General features: G+C 39.8%; 1 protein-coding gene across 2 annotated transcripts in view; it reads right to left on the bottom strand.

The window, feature by feature from the left end:
- APPL1 (adaptor protein, phosphotyrosine interacting with PH domain and leucine zipper 1) overlaps positions 1-19,451 on the bottom strand; it is a 58,085-nt gene that overhangs the window by 26,623 nt on the left and 12,011 nt on the right. Inside the window, exons 4-11 of one of the 2 annotated variants that reach the window (XM_039480674.1) lie at positions 14,007-14,078; positions 8,816-8,903; positions 7,517-7,558; positions 5,854-5,912; positions 5,225-5,371; positions 2,892-2,974; positions 2,609-2,767; positions 782-970 (exon numbers count right to left, since the gene is read on the bottom strand). In XM_039480674.1, coding sequence (XP_039336608.1) covers positions 782-970; positions 2,609-2,767; positions 2,892-2,974; positions 5,225-5,371; positions 5,854-5,912; positions 7,517-7,558; positions 8,816-8,903; positions 14,007-14,078 — 839 coding nt within the window. Of the gene's footprint in view, positions 1-781; positions 971-2,608; positions 2,768-2,891; positions 2,975-5,224; positions 5,372-5,853; positions 5,913-7,516; positions 7,559-7,950; positions 8,024-8,815; positions 8,904-14,006; positions 14,079-19,451 lie in introns of those variants that run through there. The other variant, XM_039480676.1, reaches the window with a different exon arrangement.

The following is a 19,451-nucleotide window of genomic DNA, read 5'->3' as shown; positions in this document are numbered from 1 at the left end:
GTGTTCAAATCTTATTTAAAAATATCTTCAAGTTTGGGTACATACTTAGTTCACAGATATCATATACAAATCAACAGCTCATTTTCCGAGAGTCCAGGACTGCATTTCATGCCTGGAAGTCTAGTCTATGGACATCAGAAGTAAGAGGTTACACTTACAGCTGTATGGAAGGATTCTGGTGCTTGTGGTGAACGCTAGATGTTTGAATGGACAGCTCAGCAAAAATCGCAAGAATTACACTGCATTTTATTTGCTTGACATCCCAATTATTTAGAACTAGACAAACCTAAGTAATACTAATAAATGTGTTTATGGTGGTACACTGTATTTATAATAAACATCTTGTTAATAAAGTAAATTTGAGGGTTAAAACCCAGAAGCATTGCTCCAACAACAAATGGAAAACTATCCCAAATGCTAGCACTCTGAGCCTCACTTAATACATATTCAGATTTCAGTGCAAATGTTTTGGAATTATCCAAATAAAAAAGTGACATTCACACAGTTTAAATGAATATAGATTACAGGTTGTTCAACATGCAATGTAACCATTTATGGTTATGAAACTGTTGTGGGCTTTGATTATTTCAACCTGTTAGCAGCTCCATGTGGCTATTGTTTAGGATATGGTGGAGAAAAAAAGGCAGAGTTTGTAGGGTTGTTTAAAAAAAAAAAAAAAAAAGTTCAAATTTTAACCAGCCAAAATTGAAATTTGTCTTTTTTCCAGTTAATGAATATAGTATCATTTACAGATAATGCTATCTTAAGAATGAATACTAACTTTTTGCCATCAAAAGATGTTATCTGAAAGCAGTATCTTCTGTCCTCACAGTCCACAGCCATTACGGAACAGTTGTCTATGTCCATGACAAGTCCTCCAGCTACATCACCTCTTGCCTGACTCATTAGGTTTCCACCCTGAGTAAAGTAAAACTGTCTGTCCCAACTGGAAGACACCAGCCCAGTCTTACTGAAACAAGAAAGAAGACACTGATTTAGCGGATTGCATGTTTAAGCCAGACCCCTAAGTTAGAAAAATACAAAAGAAATCAGAAAAACAAGACCTCCAAGTCTTTTTATGAAAATAAAACCCAATAGATTTTCACTAAGTCCTAGATTAATTTATACAACATAGTTGGTTTCTTCACCATTTGTACCATTTTACTTCAAACTAAACAGGCTTAAATATCCTACAGTTGTACAATGAACCATGTAAAAGTAATATGCTAGCCAACTGTTACAGCTGTAAGAAACTTAATTAGAAGTAAAGGTTAAAACAACTGTGTTTTAACCAGTGGTGTTTAGATTGTTGCTTTATGAGTCACAAAAATCAAAGGGTCTTCTTTTTTCCTTACCCCTTTGGTGGTAGGATCAAGAGTTCTTTAACACAAAAAATGCATTTTGTTGTAATCCACTGAGAATACTTAATTTAGATATCAAGTATTAATATCAACATAGCCAACTAAAGATCTATTACTTTCCACCTAAATTTATTTATTTGATTCACAGGAAGAAACTGCAGGAGCCATGGACCACAGCATACAGCCTCTGCAGATCTATGTAAGAGGAATTCCATGATAAATAAATTGGGGGTATTGCACTGAGAATACCCAACACTGGAACTTCATCTTTGTTTTTGTACAGGTCTTCTCACTTCAACATTAGCTACAAAAGTTGAACTATTTAAATAATTCAGAGTTCAAGTTCAGGAAAGTACTTTTTCTCTAGGTTGTTGTTGTAACGTTAGTCTGATTTTTATAAAGTTCACCATGTATGCAGAACATGGTATAAACTGGGAACACATACACTAAAGTTTATAGCTTTCGTTCGTTTTTAACCAATTGTAAAACCAATAAGTTGCCTTTACATATGTGAAACACCACCTCCCGCTAGTGGGCCAAAAAGCACTCCTTTATATTGCCATTCATGTTCTCAAAAGTCTGTTTAGTATAATGTATAATGTGTTTTCCTTGTATTTCAAAAGCACAAACACTTATTCTACTGTAACCCAAACTTTTATCCTAAAGTTGTATTGTACATAATGAGCAACATAATATAGTATTAATCCTTCAAATACTGGCTTTTTCTGAGATTACAACCCAATTAATACTGAATAAAATACATACATCTCCATATTTCTTTTGTAGGCACAAATATCCAGGGGATTAAGTTTCATTAACAAAGGAGCATAATTTCTCTAACCACTAGTTGGAAATCAGGAGGTCTCTCTCTATTCCTGACTGCTAGGCTCTTCTGACTATGAGGAAGTCACTTGATCTCTCTCTGTTTCAGTGTCTCCATCTTATGGCATTAAGAACACTTATCTTTCTTTTAAGATCACTGAATGAATAATGCAAAGTATTAATAGGTGGGCCAATTACAGAAATTAATGCCAACTAATTAATACACAACTCAAGCTATCATGTGAGGAGAATACAAAGAAAGGAAGCATGTCAAGCTTCACTGTGGCTAGTTCAATTTGACCAATTAAATGTTTATGTACAATCCAATACAGCTTTTTTAATAAATATCACTTCCTTATCCAAAGTGCCTGTTTTAAAATGAGTAAAGTTCTTCTGACATTTTAAAATAATAGTAGGTAGCTTACTTCCTTGCATTAAGATAGCCAGCTTTCCGTGTTAGATTTCTATGGACAGGAAATTTTGTTGTGTCTGGATCAGGTAAATATAATGGATCACTGGCTAATTCCAAGTCCTCTATGGTCTGCTGCATGGTTTCTACCTCAGAATCCATTTCCCGGCGAACACTAAAATAGCATAAAATACAATGGGTTATTAACAGAGAGCAGTAGGCAGACTCAAAAAAGAAAATTAGTGAAGGCAATATTCGGCATTAAAGATACAATTAAACGAATAAGAACAAAAACTTACTTTTGCACACTTGTGCCAATATTGGTTAAAAATTCTTCCAGCTGCTCAGTAAGATTTTCTGAACCCATTTTAAAGAAACTTATCTTTAAAAAAAAAAAAAGGGAGAGAGAGAGAGAGAGAAACTATTCATTTAACAAACCAAACAAAACCCATCTATTTCTGTTTTTTTAAAAACCCTAGTAAGAGATCCAATAGTAGGAACTCTAAAGTCATTAAGATTGTGGGGATATCCAACCCGCTAAATCTAAATATTTTGGAACATGTCCTTCATGCCTCACAACACTGCTCAGATAAGATGTAAACAGAATGCAGCTGTATCGTTCTGCTCTACTGCAGACGATATTCCAATTTAGTTCCTACTTCTTCTCTTCTACAGCTCCAGCACAGTAGTACTCATATTCAAGAAGAACATGGAAACATTTCAATCACAGTATGGGGATAAAATAATCCTTTTATGAAGGGAAAGAGGAGGCTAAGTTATCTGATAATGACATGTTCTGACAAGGTCTCTATATTAGCTTGTTTTTTACTACAAACTTTTGATTTGTTTGAGCACACAAATTATTATCATTGTGACTCCACTTTAAAAGACACTTAAAACTGATCTTATGGGTAGTTCTGCATAAAAACAAAGTAGGAGATTGGTGTATTCCTGGCTCCAGTGAAATCTATGGGAGATTTGCCATTGATTTCAATGAGGTCAGAGTTTCACCAAATATACTCACATAGCAAAGAAAATGAATGACTACTCAAGTTCTGTGGCTTGATCCATAGATTATGTATTAATTATATTGATTGCCTAAGAATTCCAGTTATCACTTGGAGGGTTGACAGGTTCTTGCCCCAAGATCAGGCCTAGGATTACTAAAATTACTATAGAGTTGGGAACCCTGATGTGCACAATTGCAACACTCACATTATAGGAATGCTTCTATATTTCCAAATAGTTTATTAATATATTTAGGAAAATCACAAACACTCTAACTCAGTGAAGTTCATAGACACACTACAGAAGTCCATCTGCATGTCCCTATACTCACATCACCCCTTGCAGAACAATCTGAAATGGCAGTCATTATCTTCCTCATCACCATCACTTTCCTTCTCATCACCAGTGGCCATCATTCTGGCCCCTTTCAAGGGCTACATCTCTCTCTTACCCCCACAGGCTGGGATGCAACTTTTCTGTTATGCTGAGGCCACTATATCTAACATATTATTCAGTAGGGGTTTTTCCCCATTTTCCTTATTTGTATTTCCTCATCCTACTAATGTTGAGGTGTTCTTCTTCTATAGGTTAGTATATTGATATGTGTAACTACCATTTGTGGTTACTACTTCCATGTTTCTTATGGTAGCACTTACTGGAACATTCTACCTCCTACTAGTGAGCAAGCTCTTCTTTGTTCCTAAAATCAAAAGGTAATTGTTGATCTATGCCAAGGGTTACGGCCTACTTAACCACACTCATGCTAGCTTACGCATCAGCTAATGTCTTACAGAATACAGGATACTGTAGGTTTCTTGTGTTACAGCTGAATATAATGAAAGCAGCTAAGTATAATGAAGGCAAGGCAGTGACTATAGTAAAGGCAAGCCTGTGGACTAGTTTCTTTTCAAAACTTAGTGACAGAGGCAGAAAGTGATTTGTCATATTCTCTCTGAACACATATGTAAAAAGAAAAGTGAATTGTCAACAATTATCTTTAGTAAGTTAGCTACTAAACTGAGCCAGAATGATTGTGAACACCATTCCAGTGCCTCCAGCATTCCAGCAGTGATGAGATTGCAATGACTGACTCTAGGGCTATGTCTACATTGTGCCTCAGTGGGGCACGAGTTGCAGAATGCACCAAACTGTTGCGATCTTAATTGCCTCATGTGGACACTGCTGGCGTGAACTAAAAGGTACCTAGCTTGCATGAACATAATCCTCTTTCAAACAGGACTATTAACACAAATTCGGTACCTTTTAGTTCACACCAGCAGCATTCACATGGAACAGTTATATCACAACAGTGCAGTGCAGTGTAGACAAGCCATAAGTTTTCTTCAGAACAGCTGCCAAAGGAGAGTAATAGCACAAGCTTCCCCATATCATTCCTTCAGAATGTGCTTCAATACTGAACTGCAGGAACCCTTCTCTTGGAGGTGAGAAGACCATACCATTGCTATAGTCATTCAAATCTTAGCTTCTTTGCATACTTGTTAGTGCCAAAGATTTATTCAACAGTCACCAACAATGCTGTGAGAAAGTTCCTACCAGCAATGCTGTGAAAGGTACTCTCCAGCCTTATTTCAAAGCTACAGCTTTCAGTGTTTGAAATATTCACCTGAGCTTGCATATATCCTAGCAAGGGTTCCAGCATGGCTATTTTCTTCTTGTACTGAAGAGTATTTAATGCACAGAAATAATGCATCATGGTCTGATGCTGTTTCTTCTTGGAAGTATATACATCTTCTGTAACTTCATACTTGACCTAAAGAGAAAAAAAGTTACAAAGTTTGTGACTCGTCATTTAGCATATCCTTTCTGTACAGGTTTATTTATAACCAGCACTGAAACTTTACCATTAAAAAAAAAAATTCACCATACACAAGAAATGGCACTTTTTGCCCCATGACTCTTTTTCTAAAGATTATGGAGGAGGAATCCATGGTAACCAAACCCTGCATTCTATTTTTCCAGCACTGAGTTCTCTCTTTAACCAAATGTACCTGAATATAATATTGCATCCTTAGACTCACAGCATTTTAAAAATATTACATGCCACTCCTATAATGCAAAAGTGGCTTTTGTCTGCTGTAAAAAGTTGTCTCTACTATTAGAACCTGAACTATCAAAATTTAACTAAAGTCTACTCTGTTGCATATTATTTGCCATCATTGGAGATTATGTCTATTCTATAATATTTTGGTTTCCCTCCTCTAAAGAGGCTGCTTAAAAGTATGTCTCACAAACCTTTTCATTCTCTCTTCTTTTTGACAGCCGACTGTATCTGTTAATGGCAGTATCATGATCTAAATAATAAAATATTTAATATCTTATAGTCATTTAATAAATTAAGCAAATGTATAACATAGAAAAGATAAAATAATGGACAATATTTAAATTCAATGAAACAAAATAAAACCACTTAGATTTTTAATGGTTTCTTTCACTGACACTTGGAACACAAAGCTCTCCAAAATTAAAACCTCAAACTTGTAAAGAATGAGATCTCATGAATAATTTTTGTTCTCTTGACTATTGTTCCACTACCCTAGCTACCTAAGCTGGAGACAAATTCTAAAAAGTTATACAAATATCCTCACAAAAATTAGAAACAGAAACTGTCAGGAAAACTTCCCCTAAATATCTATTATTCTTTGAAGTGGTCAAGCCACAGTTTCTGAAATGCAGAAGCACTTTTACTAATAAAATCATTTGCATATTCTGTTCTATAAAGAAAACAGATTCCATCTAAAGCTTGTCCACTTTATTAACATATACGACAAGGATTAACATTAAAGAAACTGACTAAACAGTGCATTCTCCCCTCTCCAGCAAACACCAACTACATTTTTAAACCAACATTACCACACCTAACACAGAAAAATAAATATGAAATAGCAATTTTAGGGAACTAAACTTCCATTAATTAAGCCAATCCCTATTTCAGAGCACAGAAATTCATAAATCAACTAACCTAAACAATACACTTCAACAACAAGGAGTCCAGTGGCATACAGACTAACACGGCTACCCCCGATACTTAACAATACACTTCATCATTCTATTTTTACTATATTTCGTGTTTTGTTTCCATCAGTTAATAGTAACTGCATTAATTTTCAGTTATGTTTTCACTAAGGTATTGTAAGTAAGGTAAGTAAGTTGTCACAGGCTGACTGGCTCTTTAAAGGGAGTCAGGCCCAGCTTTGCCTGTGACAGAACAGCTACTCTCCCAGCTGATCTTAATCATCTAGGAATCAGATAGCCCTGCTCGATTATTAAACCTAGCCAGGAAGGGGTCAAAGAATGACTAGAAATGCAAGAGAGCTCAGCTGAAGGGGAAAGCTGCAGAAGGGCAGCTGGCTCCTCTGGAAAGCCCTGGAGAAGGGTAATCCCCAGGTAAATAGGCTGAAGGAAGACTGAGGGTTACAGGAGGGAAGCTGCCCCTGTGTGTGGCCCTGGAAAATAGGAGACTCCTAGAGGAAAAAAAAGCCCTGAAAGTCAGTGCTTTGTAGGAGAGCAGAAAAGAAATAAGACCTGGGCCCAGGAGAAGCAGAAGATCCTTTTGTTTACATGGCACTCAGGACTATTGTCTAAGTTTGTTACTAATACCTTGCCAAGAGGTGCTGGGAGAGATTACTATCTGTGAGTTTCCTGGGAAGTGCTGGGGGACTGAAGCAGGGTGAGTAGTACCAGGGCAGGGCTACAGAGGCTCACCTTGCCACATGAAATTAGTTTGTTTGGACTCCAATTTTCCATAAACCTTTGAGACTCAAGACTGGGATTTTCAAAGAAAGCTAGGAAAGTTATGTACATTGAAAATCCCTTTTAAATCCCCACCTTACCTCCTGATTTTATATTCTGTTATACAAATATTCATGGGAAAATTAAATGTTTAAGGTGTACTTACCATTGCTGGCAATTTGGAAAACTTCTTTTAAAGTCAATATCTCTGCAAAGAATATTATATTTGAATAAGAGACCAATATCAGAAGAAACTATAACATCATTATGTGAATATTTGATAGTGGGGTTTTTTTTGTTTTTGTTTTGTTTTTTAAAAGATTGAAGAAAAGTGGCCTCTATCTCTGGGTTCATGAGAACTTCAAGCACTTCCACAGCTAGGTAATTGGTGTAAACAGGAAGTGTTTGTAGAGTACATAAAGAAGGACATGGTCTCATTAGATGTTAAATATAATCTCAGTTGCAGGTTATGCACTTTTGTAATGAGCAAATTTTCAGCTGCCAGTATGGCATCAGGAACCATCTTAGATAACCACTACATAGTTAATGGCCACCCTTGAGGACTATGAAAAGTAATTTTAGACTTGACTGGAGAAATACCATTGCTTCCTTGTTCTGAAAAATAAGATTGTCTACTTTGTTCCATAATCACTTCTGCAACCTGGCATTGCACCTACAGAAAAGGAAAATAATCTTTTCTGAAATTCACAAAGAGTTATCTGGATTATGGCAGAGCCATTATTTTTCCTTCAGTTTAGTGTCTACATTATTAGTATGGAAAATCTTACGTTACGAATTTTAATTAGCGTTTTTAAAAAAATTCACTGTATTTTACATACTTGAAACCAATTTTCAATAGTCTAGTAAATTTAGTATGCAAATAAAATCTACCATAATTACCAGCTTCACATTATTAAAGAAGTGCATCTCACTTCAATATAAAATAAAGTGCTCACAAACTATAAGCATTTGCTAAAGCCAACTATTTCACCAGCAGTGTCAGGCACATCATCTTACAAATCCAGACCTATTATACTGTTGAGCTACCCCGAATAGAGACTGCCAGTCATTACAAGTTTATATGGTGGCATTGGATGTGGACAAACATCCTTAGGAAATAGGATACAACCTACAAATTATTTAGATCTTTTAACTGAAACCTGATTTTTATTGGGATCACCTATGTGAAAGGCTATTGCAAAAACTAGATCTTGAACAGGACTGTTTATTTGCAGAAAGAAATTGACATGTTTGTTGACATGACATAGGGTTAATTCCTTTAAACATGAACAAAGTTTTGTAAAATATCTGTTTAGCAGTTCTAATGTCACTGATTTACATTAAAAATATACAAGTTTGAGACTGCTGGGGTACACTCAGGTGTAAATTAAGTGATGTAGCCTGTAATTAGGTAGAGCAAGAGCTATGGATAAAAACCACTATTTGAACCAGTTGACTACTCTACCTTTTAGATCCCTTTCTTTAAATTGAGTAATGGGAAACATCATGGCATCAGCTAGTTGAGTTGAAAGTACTGCATGACAAGAGCTGAGCTGTAAGAGGGAAAAAAAACAAAAGAGCAAACAGTCAGCAATGTAAGTAGTTTTTGGAAAATATTACTAATTCCAATTCTGCTTGGCTTTAATAGCCTCCATGAGCAAAGTTGCTTTGGTATAAATTTCATTTACAGATGACAATCAAGTCTTTAAAATATCCTTCCTGAGCTTCAGCCATGTTTGCAAACTACTTCAAGCTAAAAAGGACATTCAATACAGAGTTTTAATTTTAAATGTATGCGTTAAAGTAACTAAGTCCCTCTCAGCCTTGCAGCTAACAGCATGAAGTACATGTTGCAGTAACGGAAGGATTTTTTTAATTCAACTTTTGTACGTCACCTTTAGGAGAACTTAAGGTTACAAACTGTAGATAGATAGCTATAAAAATATAGTCTTTGTATCTATGTGGAGGAATGTCAAAGCACACTGAGATCCTGCAGATGTGTGTTATAATAAAATAGGCCAGTATGGAAAAGACTTAATTATGTTCGGTCACTGAATGAAGCATATAGCTTTTTAGCTGATAATTATACCCCTTTCTTGAAACCTTGTCCTCTCTTGGTTTTCAATAGAGCTGACTGGAAAAAAAAAAAATCACAATTTCTGTTCCATGGGAAATTTAGAAATGTCTAGTTTTTGTTTAGGACTAGAACTAAGCAAACAAACAAAATTGACGTTGTAAGCTCCAACCCCGAGGCTCCTGGTTCAACCATGGCTCACAGAATCTGTAAACTCCTGGTCAGCAGTGGACTGAGAGGGAGCCAGAAACTTAGATGCCCTGGCAGCCAGAGCTGGAGCTGACCTGGGGGCTTTGGGCTTTGAAAACGGGTGCTTCCATCTCTGTAGCAGAAAGCCTAGAAACCCCGGGACTAGCTGCATGTCAAGGCCGCCCAGAGCTCTGGACTCTGGGGTCTCCAGCCCCAGGGCAGCCTGTGTGCAGACCCTGGAAGCCCAGATTCCCCAGCAGCCTTTCAGACAAACTGTCAGGCTATTAGGCTTGGTTTTATCAGAACCTTGCCTGTTGTTCACTGGAGGACTGAACCACACATGTTTCTGCAAAACATTTTGGGTCTGATGAATCTGCGTTTTCCAACAAAACTGTGTGTGATGCTGTATGGAATATAGGTGACCATTTATAATATTATTGATATCAATATTACAAAATTGCAATGAATCTTATACAAGATATGCCATGTAAGGTATCAGTGGAAAAGTTATGATTTGCTAAATAAGATAAGCTTGTTTATATGTATGTATCATCTTTGAGTTATGAATGTGTGGTACATTTGATATCTCAAACTTGTGCTGTGTATCTGGGTGATACTCAGACAGATTGGCATCACATTATCCAGCCCTTTCTATGGCCAATCAAAAGCAATCAGCTGTACAATTAACCCATTGAGAGAAGCCAGGGACTATGCCTATGAGTCAGCAGGACCTGAAGGGACATGCCTGTGGACAGGGGACTCCAAGAGCTTTCCCTCATGTTGCTAACTTAGCAACTTTGTCATTAGATTTAGTGACTTTTTGGTTTCCCTAGTGAGAAAATAAGCATCAAAGTGACCAGTGACAAATCTATTGACTTTCACTGCCAATTACAGTGACATTCAGAGAAAGAAGACACCAATATCTAGTCACAAAATCATTCACAAGCAGCTCAATGTTAATAAAATCCATTCCATGCTCTTCTTACTACATTCTGTTGCACACCAAGTCAATGTCATTACATCTCAATTGAGCATGTGCTCAGAAGGAATCACATTCCAGGGCTTCTTGGGCTGAGATTACTATAATTTGCAGGCAAGGAAAAGAAGTTTGTGGAGGCTAATTAAATACTTTGCTAAAGCCAGGTGCACTTTGGAGAGAGCAGCACATTAGCCAGGGCTTGTTTTTACCCAAATGTGTTCTCTCACTGTTCCATAGTAGGTAGCACACCCTGTGATGCAGGGAAAGATGGCTAATGAAGTGGGCGGAGAGGGAGGGGGGAAGAGAAGGCAGGTGAGCCAGTGAGGAGAGCCACACGGATGGAAGGTGGGGTGGGATGAGATAGGACCATGTGCCCCAAAAGGGGGGAGGGGCATTGTGCTTCCCTGAATGAAGCCCTTACTACAGGATCAAAGGTGGAGCTGGCTTGATTTCAGTTCCCCTTTACTCCTTCCCCTGGCTTGGCCTGGGGTTAGCGGCCCAGCTGTTTTCAGAAATTAAATCCTGGAAGCAGGGGGAAGGGCTCTGGCTAGCGGATTTTTGGTTTTTAAATCTATTTCTTGGTTCCCTGCGCCAAGCTCAAGTGAGGTGAATGTCCTCTTCTCCCTGGTTCTGGGCTTTCCCTTTCACTAACCTGTCAGCTCAAATCCAGGCTGGCAAGAAAGGGAGGCTCAGCTGAAATTAACCAACCCCAGCCAACCTGGGCTGCAGTGTACAGAGCACCCTTCCCAATGAGCAGACGGCGCCCTCCTAATGATGACAGTGTACTGTTGTAGTTGCTTCTGCTGTGCAAAAGAATGTAGTAAGAAGAGCATGGAATGGACTTTATTAACACTATTGAGCTGCTTGTGAATGATTTTGTGACTGTGTATGTGTGTGTGTATATATATAAAAAAATTCTCTGTTGAATTCTCTGGAAATTTTGTTCAGTGACTTTTTTGACTCCTTTTGAGTACTTAACAGCTACATCTAGCAACTTTTCAGGGTTTGTCTGGTAACTTCCTGCTTTGTGGAGTTGGCAACACTGGTTTTCCATGCCCATGTGCTCTGAGCTTGTGTTTAGGGCAAAGGATGTACAAGCCACATGGCAAAGGATATAGAAAGGCAATTGGATCATCTCCATTTTATTTTCAATCCTGCTTCTCACCTCTAGAGTAACTTCTCTACAAACTGAAGCTTTGAACAAAGGACTGATAAACCCATTGGATGTGTTGCAGAGGGATTTTACAAGCAAGCAAACTCACCAATGCTGCTAAGAACCTGATATATGGATTCTGAAGTCATGTGTGTGTATCTGATTGCTTTGATCATTTAACAATTCTCTTCTCATTCTTTTCTTTTCTAATAAACCTTTGGTTTTAGATACTAAAGGACTGGCTGGCAGCATGGTATTTTGGGTAAGATCCAAACTAGTATTGATCTGGTAATGTGGCTGGCCCTTTGGGGATCAGAAGAACATTTTGTATAGTAGAGAGTTTTAAGTAACTTCTCACTTTACTGGATTTATTTGCTGATTCAGAGCCAGAGACTGGAATGCAATAAAGAGGGTTATGTGATTTCTTTTCTTTCAGCTTCTTGATAACCAGTGCGGTGGATCAAGAACAGAGTTTGTGACTGGTTGGTGAATCTAACTACAGTGTTAACGACCAGTTTTGGGGGATCTCTCTTTTCTGCAGCCTGCCCTGTCATTGCCATTTCCAGTGTGGGATACCCTAGGCACCTTGGGTCACACCCTAATTCATCAGAAAATTCTTGTTCAGCTGAAGTTTTCAGGACTCCATCCTCTCATGATTCTACCTTTCCCTGATTTCTTCAGCATGTACTTATCTCATCAACAACTTTCTGTGAGGGAGTTCTACAGAGCTCTGTTCTTGGCCTATTCTTCTTCTCCCTTTATATATTTTCACTCTCTTGGTTATCTGATGGGCTAATATGACTTCAGTTGCCATCTTTATGCTAATGACTCCCAAATCTACCTCTCCAATTTTGATCTGTCTTCCATCATCCAATCCCACATCACAGCCTCTCTGTCTTTTCATCAATGTAAACTTAACATGGCTAAAAGAGAATTCCTTAATCCATCCCCCCCATTTTCTGTCAATGTTGACCACGCCACCATCTTCTCTACAGCCCTGGCCTATAATCTTTGGGGTGGGTAACCTCTGACTCCTCCCTTTCTTGGTCCTAACACCCAGGCCATGTCCAAATCTCATGGCTTCTTCTTCAATAAGATTTTCTCTTCATCCACATAGCTAAAATTCTCATCAACATCTCATCATCTCCAACATTTAATGCTGTAACCTACATCACCCTTCCTCTAGTCCAATAAAAGCACATCCCTGTGATTCTCACCATATCATCCCTCTTTGAATCCCTCCACTGTCTACCATTTTACACTGCATCCAAGTGAAGCTTCTTGTTCACACCTTTAACACCTCACAATTATGACCCTACCTACTTTCTGCTCTTCTACCTTATCAAGCCACTTCTCCATTATGACAACTATGCCAACCTTGATTGTCACTTAACCCCTCAAGCACCATTACACTTACTGCCATGCTACTCTTTATGCATGGAGTATCTTCCCCAAACGAATGTGTAAAGTCTCAACTGCCTTGTCCTCCTTCAAATCCCTCCTCAAAATCCATTGTTGTTGAGATGCCCATATAAAATAGCCAAATGATCATAGCTGGATAGAGAGCCAATAAGAGTTCCTCATAAAAGCTTTTTAAATATAGAGAAATAAGTTATGGAACTATCAATGCACAAACCTTATATTAAGTGTGCAAAATTACTGTTACCCTTTTCTTCCCTATCCCTTCCAATTTCCTTCCTATTATGTTTTTATATTCACTTGCTTCATCGTGTCTTAAATTGGTCTGCACTGGTTTGACCAAGAATGGCATCTTTAAATGTCTAGTACAACGGGTTCCCTATTTTAACTGCAGTTTTGGGGTACTACCTCAACACTAATTATAAATGATAGTGTATATTTGAAATTGCCCTTGATTTAAAGGTTATTCACTTTGGTGTGAACAGATATTGAAGAAAGTGGTATCAATTTATGTCCACAATTAATGCTTATACTATAAATCTGCTACCTTCTAGTTCCGTAGGGTGACAATTTTTATGGCAGATGCCTACAGAAAGTTACAGGACATAAAAAGTACATTGTTTCTAAACAATGTAATCTTACTTCACTAAACTGATTCTCTATCTTCAGGCCACACAATTTTATACTGTGTCAAGGGAAAGTAATTAAAGTGTTACCATCATTAATAAATAAAAGCTACTTCTGAATGCTCATCCTAAAAGAAGCCAAGAAAGATAGTCAGTTGAGAAGTCTATAGATGACTAACAAAGCTTAAAGGTAAGCCAAACACATTCAACACTTGCCTCATCTATGACTTTTGCAAACTGTTGTAGGGTAGAGCTCATAACTTCATCATCGCCCCCTAATGGAAAACGCTATAAAAATAAAAAAGAAAATGTTGACACATCCTTGTGGATGATAGAAGAAAGCTGTAACCTAATAACATACTGGTTGTCTAATTATATTGAAAGGAAAAAATTAGGAACTTAAATACCCACATTTAGAATCAGTAACTGTTAATTACCTCGTAGGACATTTTGCAGAACAGCTTATTACTTTCATTTTAACAGAGTATTTATGACAACTACATACATAGTTACCTCTTTTAAAAATCTGTCAGATTAGTTCTAGTATTGGGAAGAATTCAAGCTTGACTTCTCTGGAGAATGACATTATTATTCCAGTTTTGTCAACTCTCTCAATTTTAGATTTGGTGTTTTCCTTAAACCCCCAGATCTCTGTCATGTGATTTAAAAAAATGTCTTAAGTAAAGCAAACTTCTAGCCTTCATGATTATGGAGAGAAGTTTGAAAGTAGGATCCTAAATGTTCAAAATCCAGAATGCAAAAAAAAACAAACAACCCACCCAAATTTATTGCTGAAAATGTCATACTTTAAACTAATCGTGGTTTTTTGTAGGGTGATGCCCTCCCTCCGACCCCATTTTTGATTACATGAGGTTGGCAATACTGTTTTCTACCCATTATCATCTTTTATTAGAAAATGCATGTGAATCCTCAAGTTTTAAAATGTTAATTTTGTTTTAGGTTGTTTTGTGGTGCATTTTAAGCATTTCTCTTCTTCACAGTGGTGTCAGCAATTTTCTAAAGTATTAGAAAGTCTAAGAATAACAAACCTAGCTTTCCATTGTAATGGAAAAGTAAACCAAAAGATAAAATACAGGGCTCAATGCTGTTGAATTCTGATACTTAATTCATAGCAATTATATATAAAAACACAATGAGTTTTGCTTCAGTAAGGACTGCAAGACTGAGAGACATATACCTTATATCCTTTGAAAGACCATCAAAGCTGTAACTAAAACCCTAATTGAAATGAGGAAATTCACATACTGGCAGAATCTAGCAAGTCAGAATATCATTCTCATGCCATCTCTAAAATGTATCTCATAGTTAATATTCAAAGTTATTATGTCCTCATGTCAATACTGTATTATTTTCAGGTTTTATTTAGGAAAAGCAACTTTTAAGATAGCAGGTTTTTTGATAGAGATTTTGTTTTAGATTTTATATTTGATGCAAAACACAGAGCAGATATGCTACAATTAATAAAATGGGAAAATTTGGTACACATTTTAGATACTTATCCGATAAAGCATGTAATTAAACAATGTTAATTACAAATTATGCCAGGCAGATTATTATTAAGCATATCAAAGTTTGCTGGCATTGAATTTATATTTACTGTAATTACCATGACAAAATTCATAGGAGCATGAGTTGCTTGGTTATACTATGTTTCAGGATACCATTCAGTCCCGGAGGTCACGTGTTCTGTGACTTCCCGGGATCTCTGACTTCTTCTGAGGCAGAGCGGCCTGCAGGAGCAGCAGCCAGGGTTGGGTCAGCCCCCCTTGGGGCAGCAGAAGCTGCCCTCAGCATCTGCCGCAGGAGCAGCAGCAGGCCTGGAGCAGCTACAAGCCCTAGGAATGCTCTGTTTGTTGTCCCTCCCTCGTCAGGGTATTTCTTAGTAAAAGTCAGAGACAGGTTGGAGACATCTATGAATTTTTGTTTATTGCCCGCAACCTGTCACTGACTTTTACTAAAAATATCTGTGACAACTTTAACCTTATCTATGTTGCAATAAAAACTGCTGTGGTACATAGCTGCTGTTTCCTTATAGCAAGACACCGCAAAATTAACAGATCCTAATTTTAAGTATACAATGTAGTTGTAGCCTTGTTGGTCCCAGGATATTAGGGAGACAAGGTGGATGAGGTAATATCTTGTATTGGACCAACTTCTGTTGGTGAGAGAGAGAAGCTTTCGAGCCACACGGAGCTCTTTTTCACATCTGGGAAAGGAATGCCCAGGATCACTGCAAAATGTTCCACCTTGCATTTCACTGTGATGCTGGGAGTTCCCATCACAGACCCGAAGAAGAGCACTGTGTGGCTTGAAAGCTTGTCTCTCTCACCAACAGAAGTTGGTCCAATAAAATATATTACCTCATCCACCTTGTCTTCCTGATTTTTAAGGACTGCCTTGAGAGTTTTGATTTTCAAACAAAGCCATTAGTGTTAAGAAAGCAAAATAACCAAAATTCACTACATTTCTAATTAGTGATTTATCATCATTCCAAATTTGTTAGCTTTTAAATAGTAATATTGAAAAAAATTCCACACAAACATTATTATAGCTACTTTAAAAATAAATTAAAATAGGACTTAAAGATAATTAAAACTGCAGTAAGAAATTACACATGGACATTGTTAGTAGCATTCATATTTATGGACTTTAAAATGTGGATTTGAAATGTAAAATTCCACATTTAGGTCAACAGCACATTAAAAACACTAAGCGTTTTTATAAAACAGATTTTGTAAATCCGGCGTCCGCCATAAAAGAGGCTTTAAATGTGGCAGCTATCCCCAGCTTCGAGCTAAGCTCCGTTTTTGCATGCGCCCAGGCTGTAGATCCTTGTGCCTGATGTCCCATTTCCATGGGATGCCCCGCTGCCTTGGCATGTCCTACTCCCCCACCTCCTCCTCTTCCCTTCCTCCCTTCGCGCGTGCTTTCTTCCTCTGCCTCTTTTTCCCCCCTCCTGGGCGCACCTCTTGCATGCACAGCCAAAAAGCATTGCTTGGCTCAGCCGCTGTACGCCATAGCACAGCAAGCCTCGCTCCACCTTTTAACCAACAATCTGCAGCCTTTGCACACGAAGCACAAGCGAGCAGCATATGCAGAACAGCGAGTGCGCACCGGCAGACAGCTGATGAGCGGGAACGCAGCTTCAAACCGCAGGCTCCTGCGCTGAGATCAGGATGAGGCGTGAGAGCAGACGGCGATGGGCGCGATTTGGGCTGATGAACAAGGATGGACAGCCCTGACTCAGAGATCCTTGGTGTGTGTGGGCGTGTGGCAGGTGGAACCGTGGCTCTTGCTTTTTTGGCATGCGACGTGCACTTTCTTGCTGTGACTTTTGCTTGTGCGCCCTGCCCTGACTTTGTGACCTGCTTACCCCTGCCCTGAATGCGTGACAAGCTGTGTGGCGCTGCAACGCCAGACAGAAGCAGAGCCAGGCAGCTAGCGGTCAGGAAAAGGAAGCCATTTGCAGCCAGTCGGTGGTCAGTGGGGCTGCTAAGATGCAAGCTAAAAGCTAGCATGCAGCTGCAAGGATGCAAGTTGTGAAAGAGTGGCAGGCCAAGCTGGAGTTGGAGTGTTGGCTTGGGGCTGCTGCAACTGCGGATGGAAGCTGCAATGCACCATATCCCCCTCTATCTTGGGGACGCTGGCAACGGGGCAGCACCTGCGATGGCACTGGGCACAGATGGATGGTTTCACAAAGGCTGCAAGCACTGGTCAGGGCTGCCCAGCAGCTGGCCAAGTTTCCCATCGGAGGGTCAGGAGGTGCTGCACGAGGAAGACCTACTAGCACTATGGCTGATTCAGAGGCACTACAATTACTTCAGCGTTCAGAAAAGGGGGTATGGGGATCTGCCCCGGGGGCCCATGCTTACCTCTGTTGCCAGGCTGCAGATCTTGGGGGGCCACAAGCAGCAGCCCATACTGCTCATGCCAGCACCAGCCAGTGAGCAGCATGATGGCATAATGGTGGTGCATGGTGAGCCTGGGGCGTGGTGGCTGTCATGCACTGTGAGTGCCTCAGCCGGCACCCAATGCTCAGCCTGTACAATGTCCTGTGCTGTATGCTCCTTGCTCTATTCTCCTCGCTCTCGAGCATGAGACCTCAATATGGCTGGCTGTGAGAGGATACCTGGCCGCTGATTACGCACCAGACAACAGCCAGACACCAGGGAGAGAAGAAGGAAGCACCACCAGAGGGAGATTAGAGAGAGCACAACACAAGCGGTGGATCAGAGAGCAGACACACTGTGAAAGTTGATGACAGCTCACTGACTGACACCCCTGATTGACTCAGTCTCTTCCCCCCCCCCCTCCCTACTTCCTGACACAGTCAGCTTGACTTAAAAGCATGAATTCCCTAATGATCCCTTATAACCTTATCCCCATTAAAAAAAAAGAATTTAAGAAAGGATAGGAGGGAGAGGAGAGAAGCAAGAGAAAAAGGAGAGAAAAACGGAAAAAAGGAGAAGGATGATAAAAGATTGGTCTCACGGGGGAGAGGGCGAGTGGCGAGCCTCCCACGGTCACGGGGTGAGGAGGGGGCTGGGTTGGGTGAGAGGGGGAGTGGGGGGGGAGGGGGAGGTGGGGAGGACAGGGCACAGAGGTCTGCTGGTGGGGCTGCGTGCCTCCTGCCAGTCCCTGCTGGCACTGGAGTCAGGCAGGGCTGCGCAGCAGCCCCAGAGATGCATCCGCCAGTCACTGCGTTCCAGCAGCCCACCGGTCTTCCTGCCGCCCACCTCCAGCGCCCTTCCTCCTCATCTCCTTGTCCGCGCTGTCCTCTCGTCCACTGGCCTCTTTCTTCCTCGCCCTCTCACTTAATCTGAGCTCTTTCCTCATCACGTTTTCACCTCTTTCCTTCCATCTCATCTCATCTCTTCTTTCCCCATTCATTTTTTCTTTCCGCATCTCTGAATCTGCCTTGGGATCTTTCTTTGGGATGAAGGAGGGATTTGCATGAGCATGAGGGAGATAAATATTTAGAACATTTTTTAGAACATTACATTTTACAGAACAATGCAACATGCATTTCACACTAGCACATTCTACACATTTGACATTACAAGGTTGCATTTTTCAATAGTGCAGTCTTGCAGTGCACAGCTGACAGATCTCTGCACATCACAGATCTCATCATTCATCATCAGCATTCAGCTTGTTACAGATGGCATGTCACTCAGCCAGCACCTTACCCCCCCTCACCCATCCCCCCACCTCCATCTAGCTCCTCTACCTCCCAACCCCCCCCCTACCACCTGCCACCCACCCAGCTTGGGAAGATCGCCCTCCACCAACCAAACCCCCACCATCATTTCAAAGATCCTCCCCAAGATCGCCCTCCCTCCCCTGGAAAGTGCTTTTTTTTTTTTTTTGCTCCTCCATTCCACGAACCCAGTAAAAAGAGAACCACCAATTCCTGATTTTTATCCATCCTGCTTTGAACGATATTTGTTTATTGAGAGGATAACAGAACAAGATACAGAGAGAGATGCTCTTGAATGCCAGCAATGCCAGCAACCATATCCATACGCTTCGCCATGCTGATTACTAGCTGATTGCTGCATGCATGCATGGCATGGTAAAGTGTCCTACCATGGTGGGCGGAACAAGGATGCAAGGAACCAGAAACCTTCTGCAAAGGCT

This window comes from Mauremys reevesii, linkage group 7 (assembly GCF_016161935.1).
Source record: "Mauremys reevesii isolate NIE-2019 linkage group 7, ASM1616193v1, whole genome shotgun sequence".
Lineage (NCBI taxonomy): Eukaryota > Metazoa > Chordata > Testudines > Geoemydidae > Mauremys > Mauremys reevesii.
Note: the sequence above shows the minus strand (reverse complement) of the source record. Positions and strands in the feature narration are given on the sequence as shown.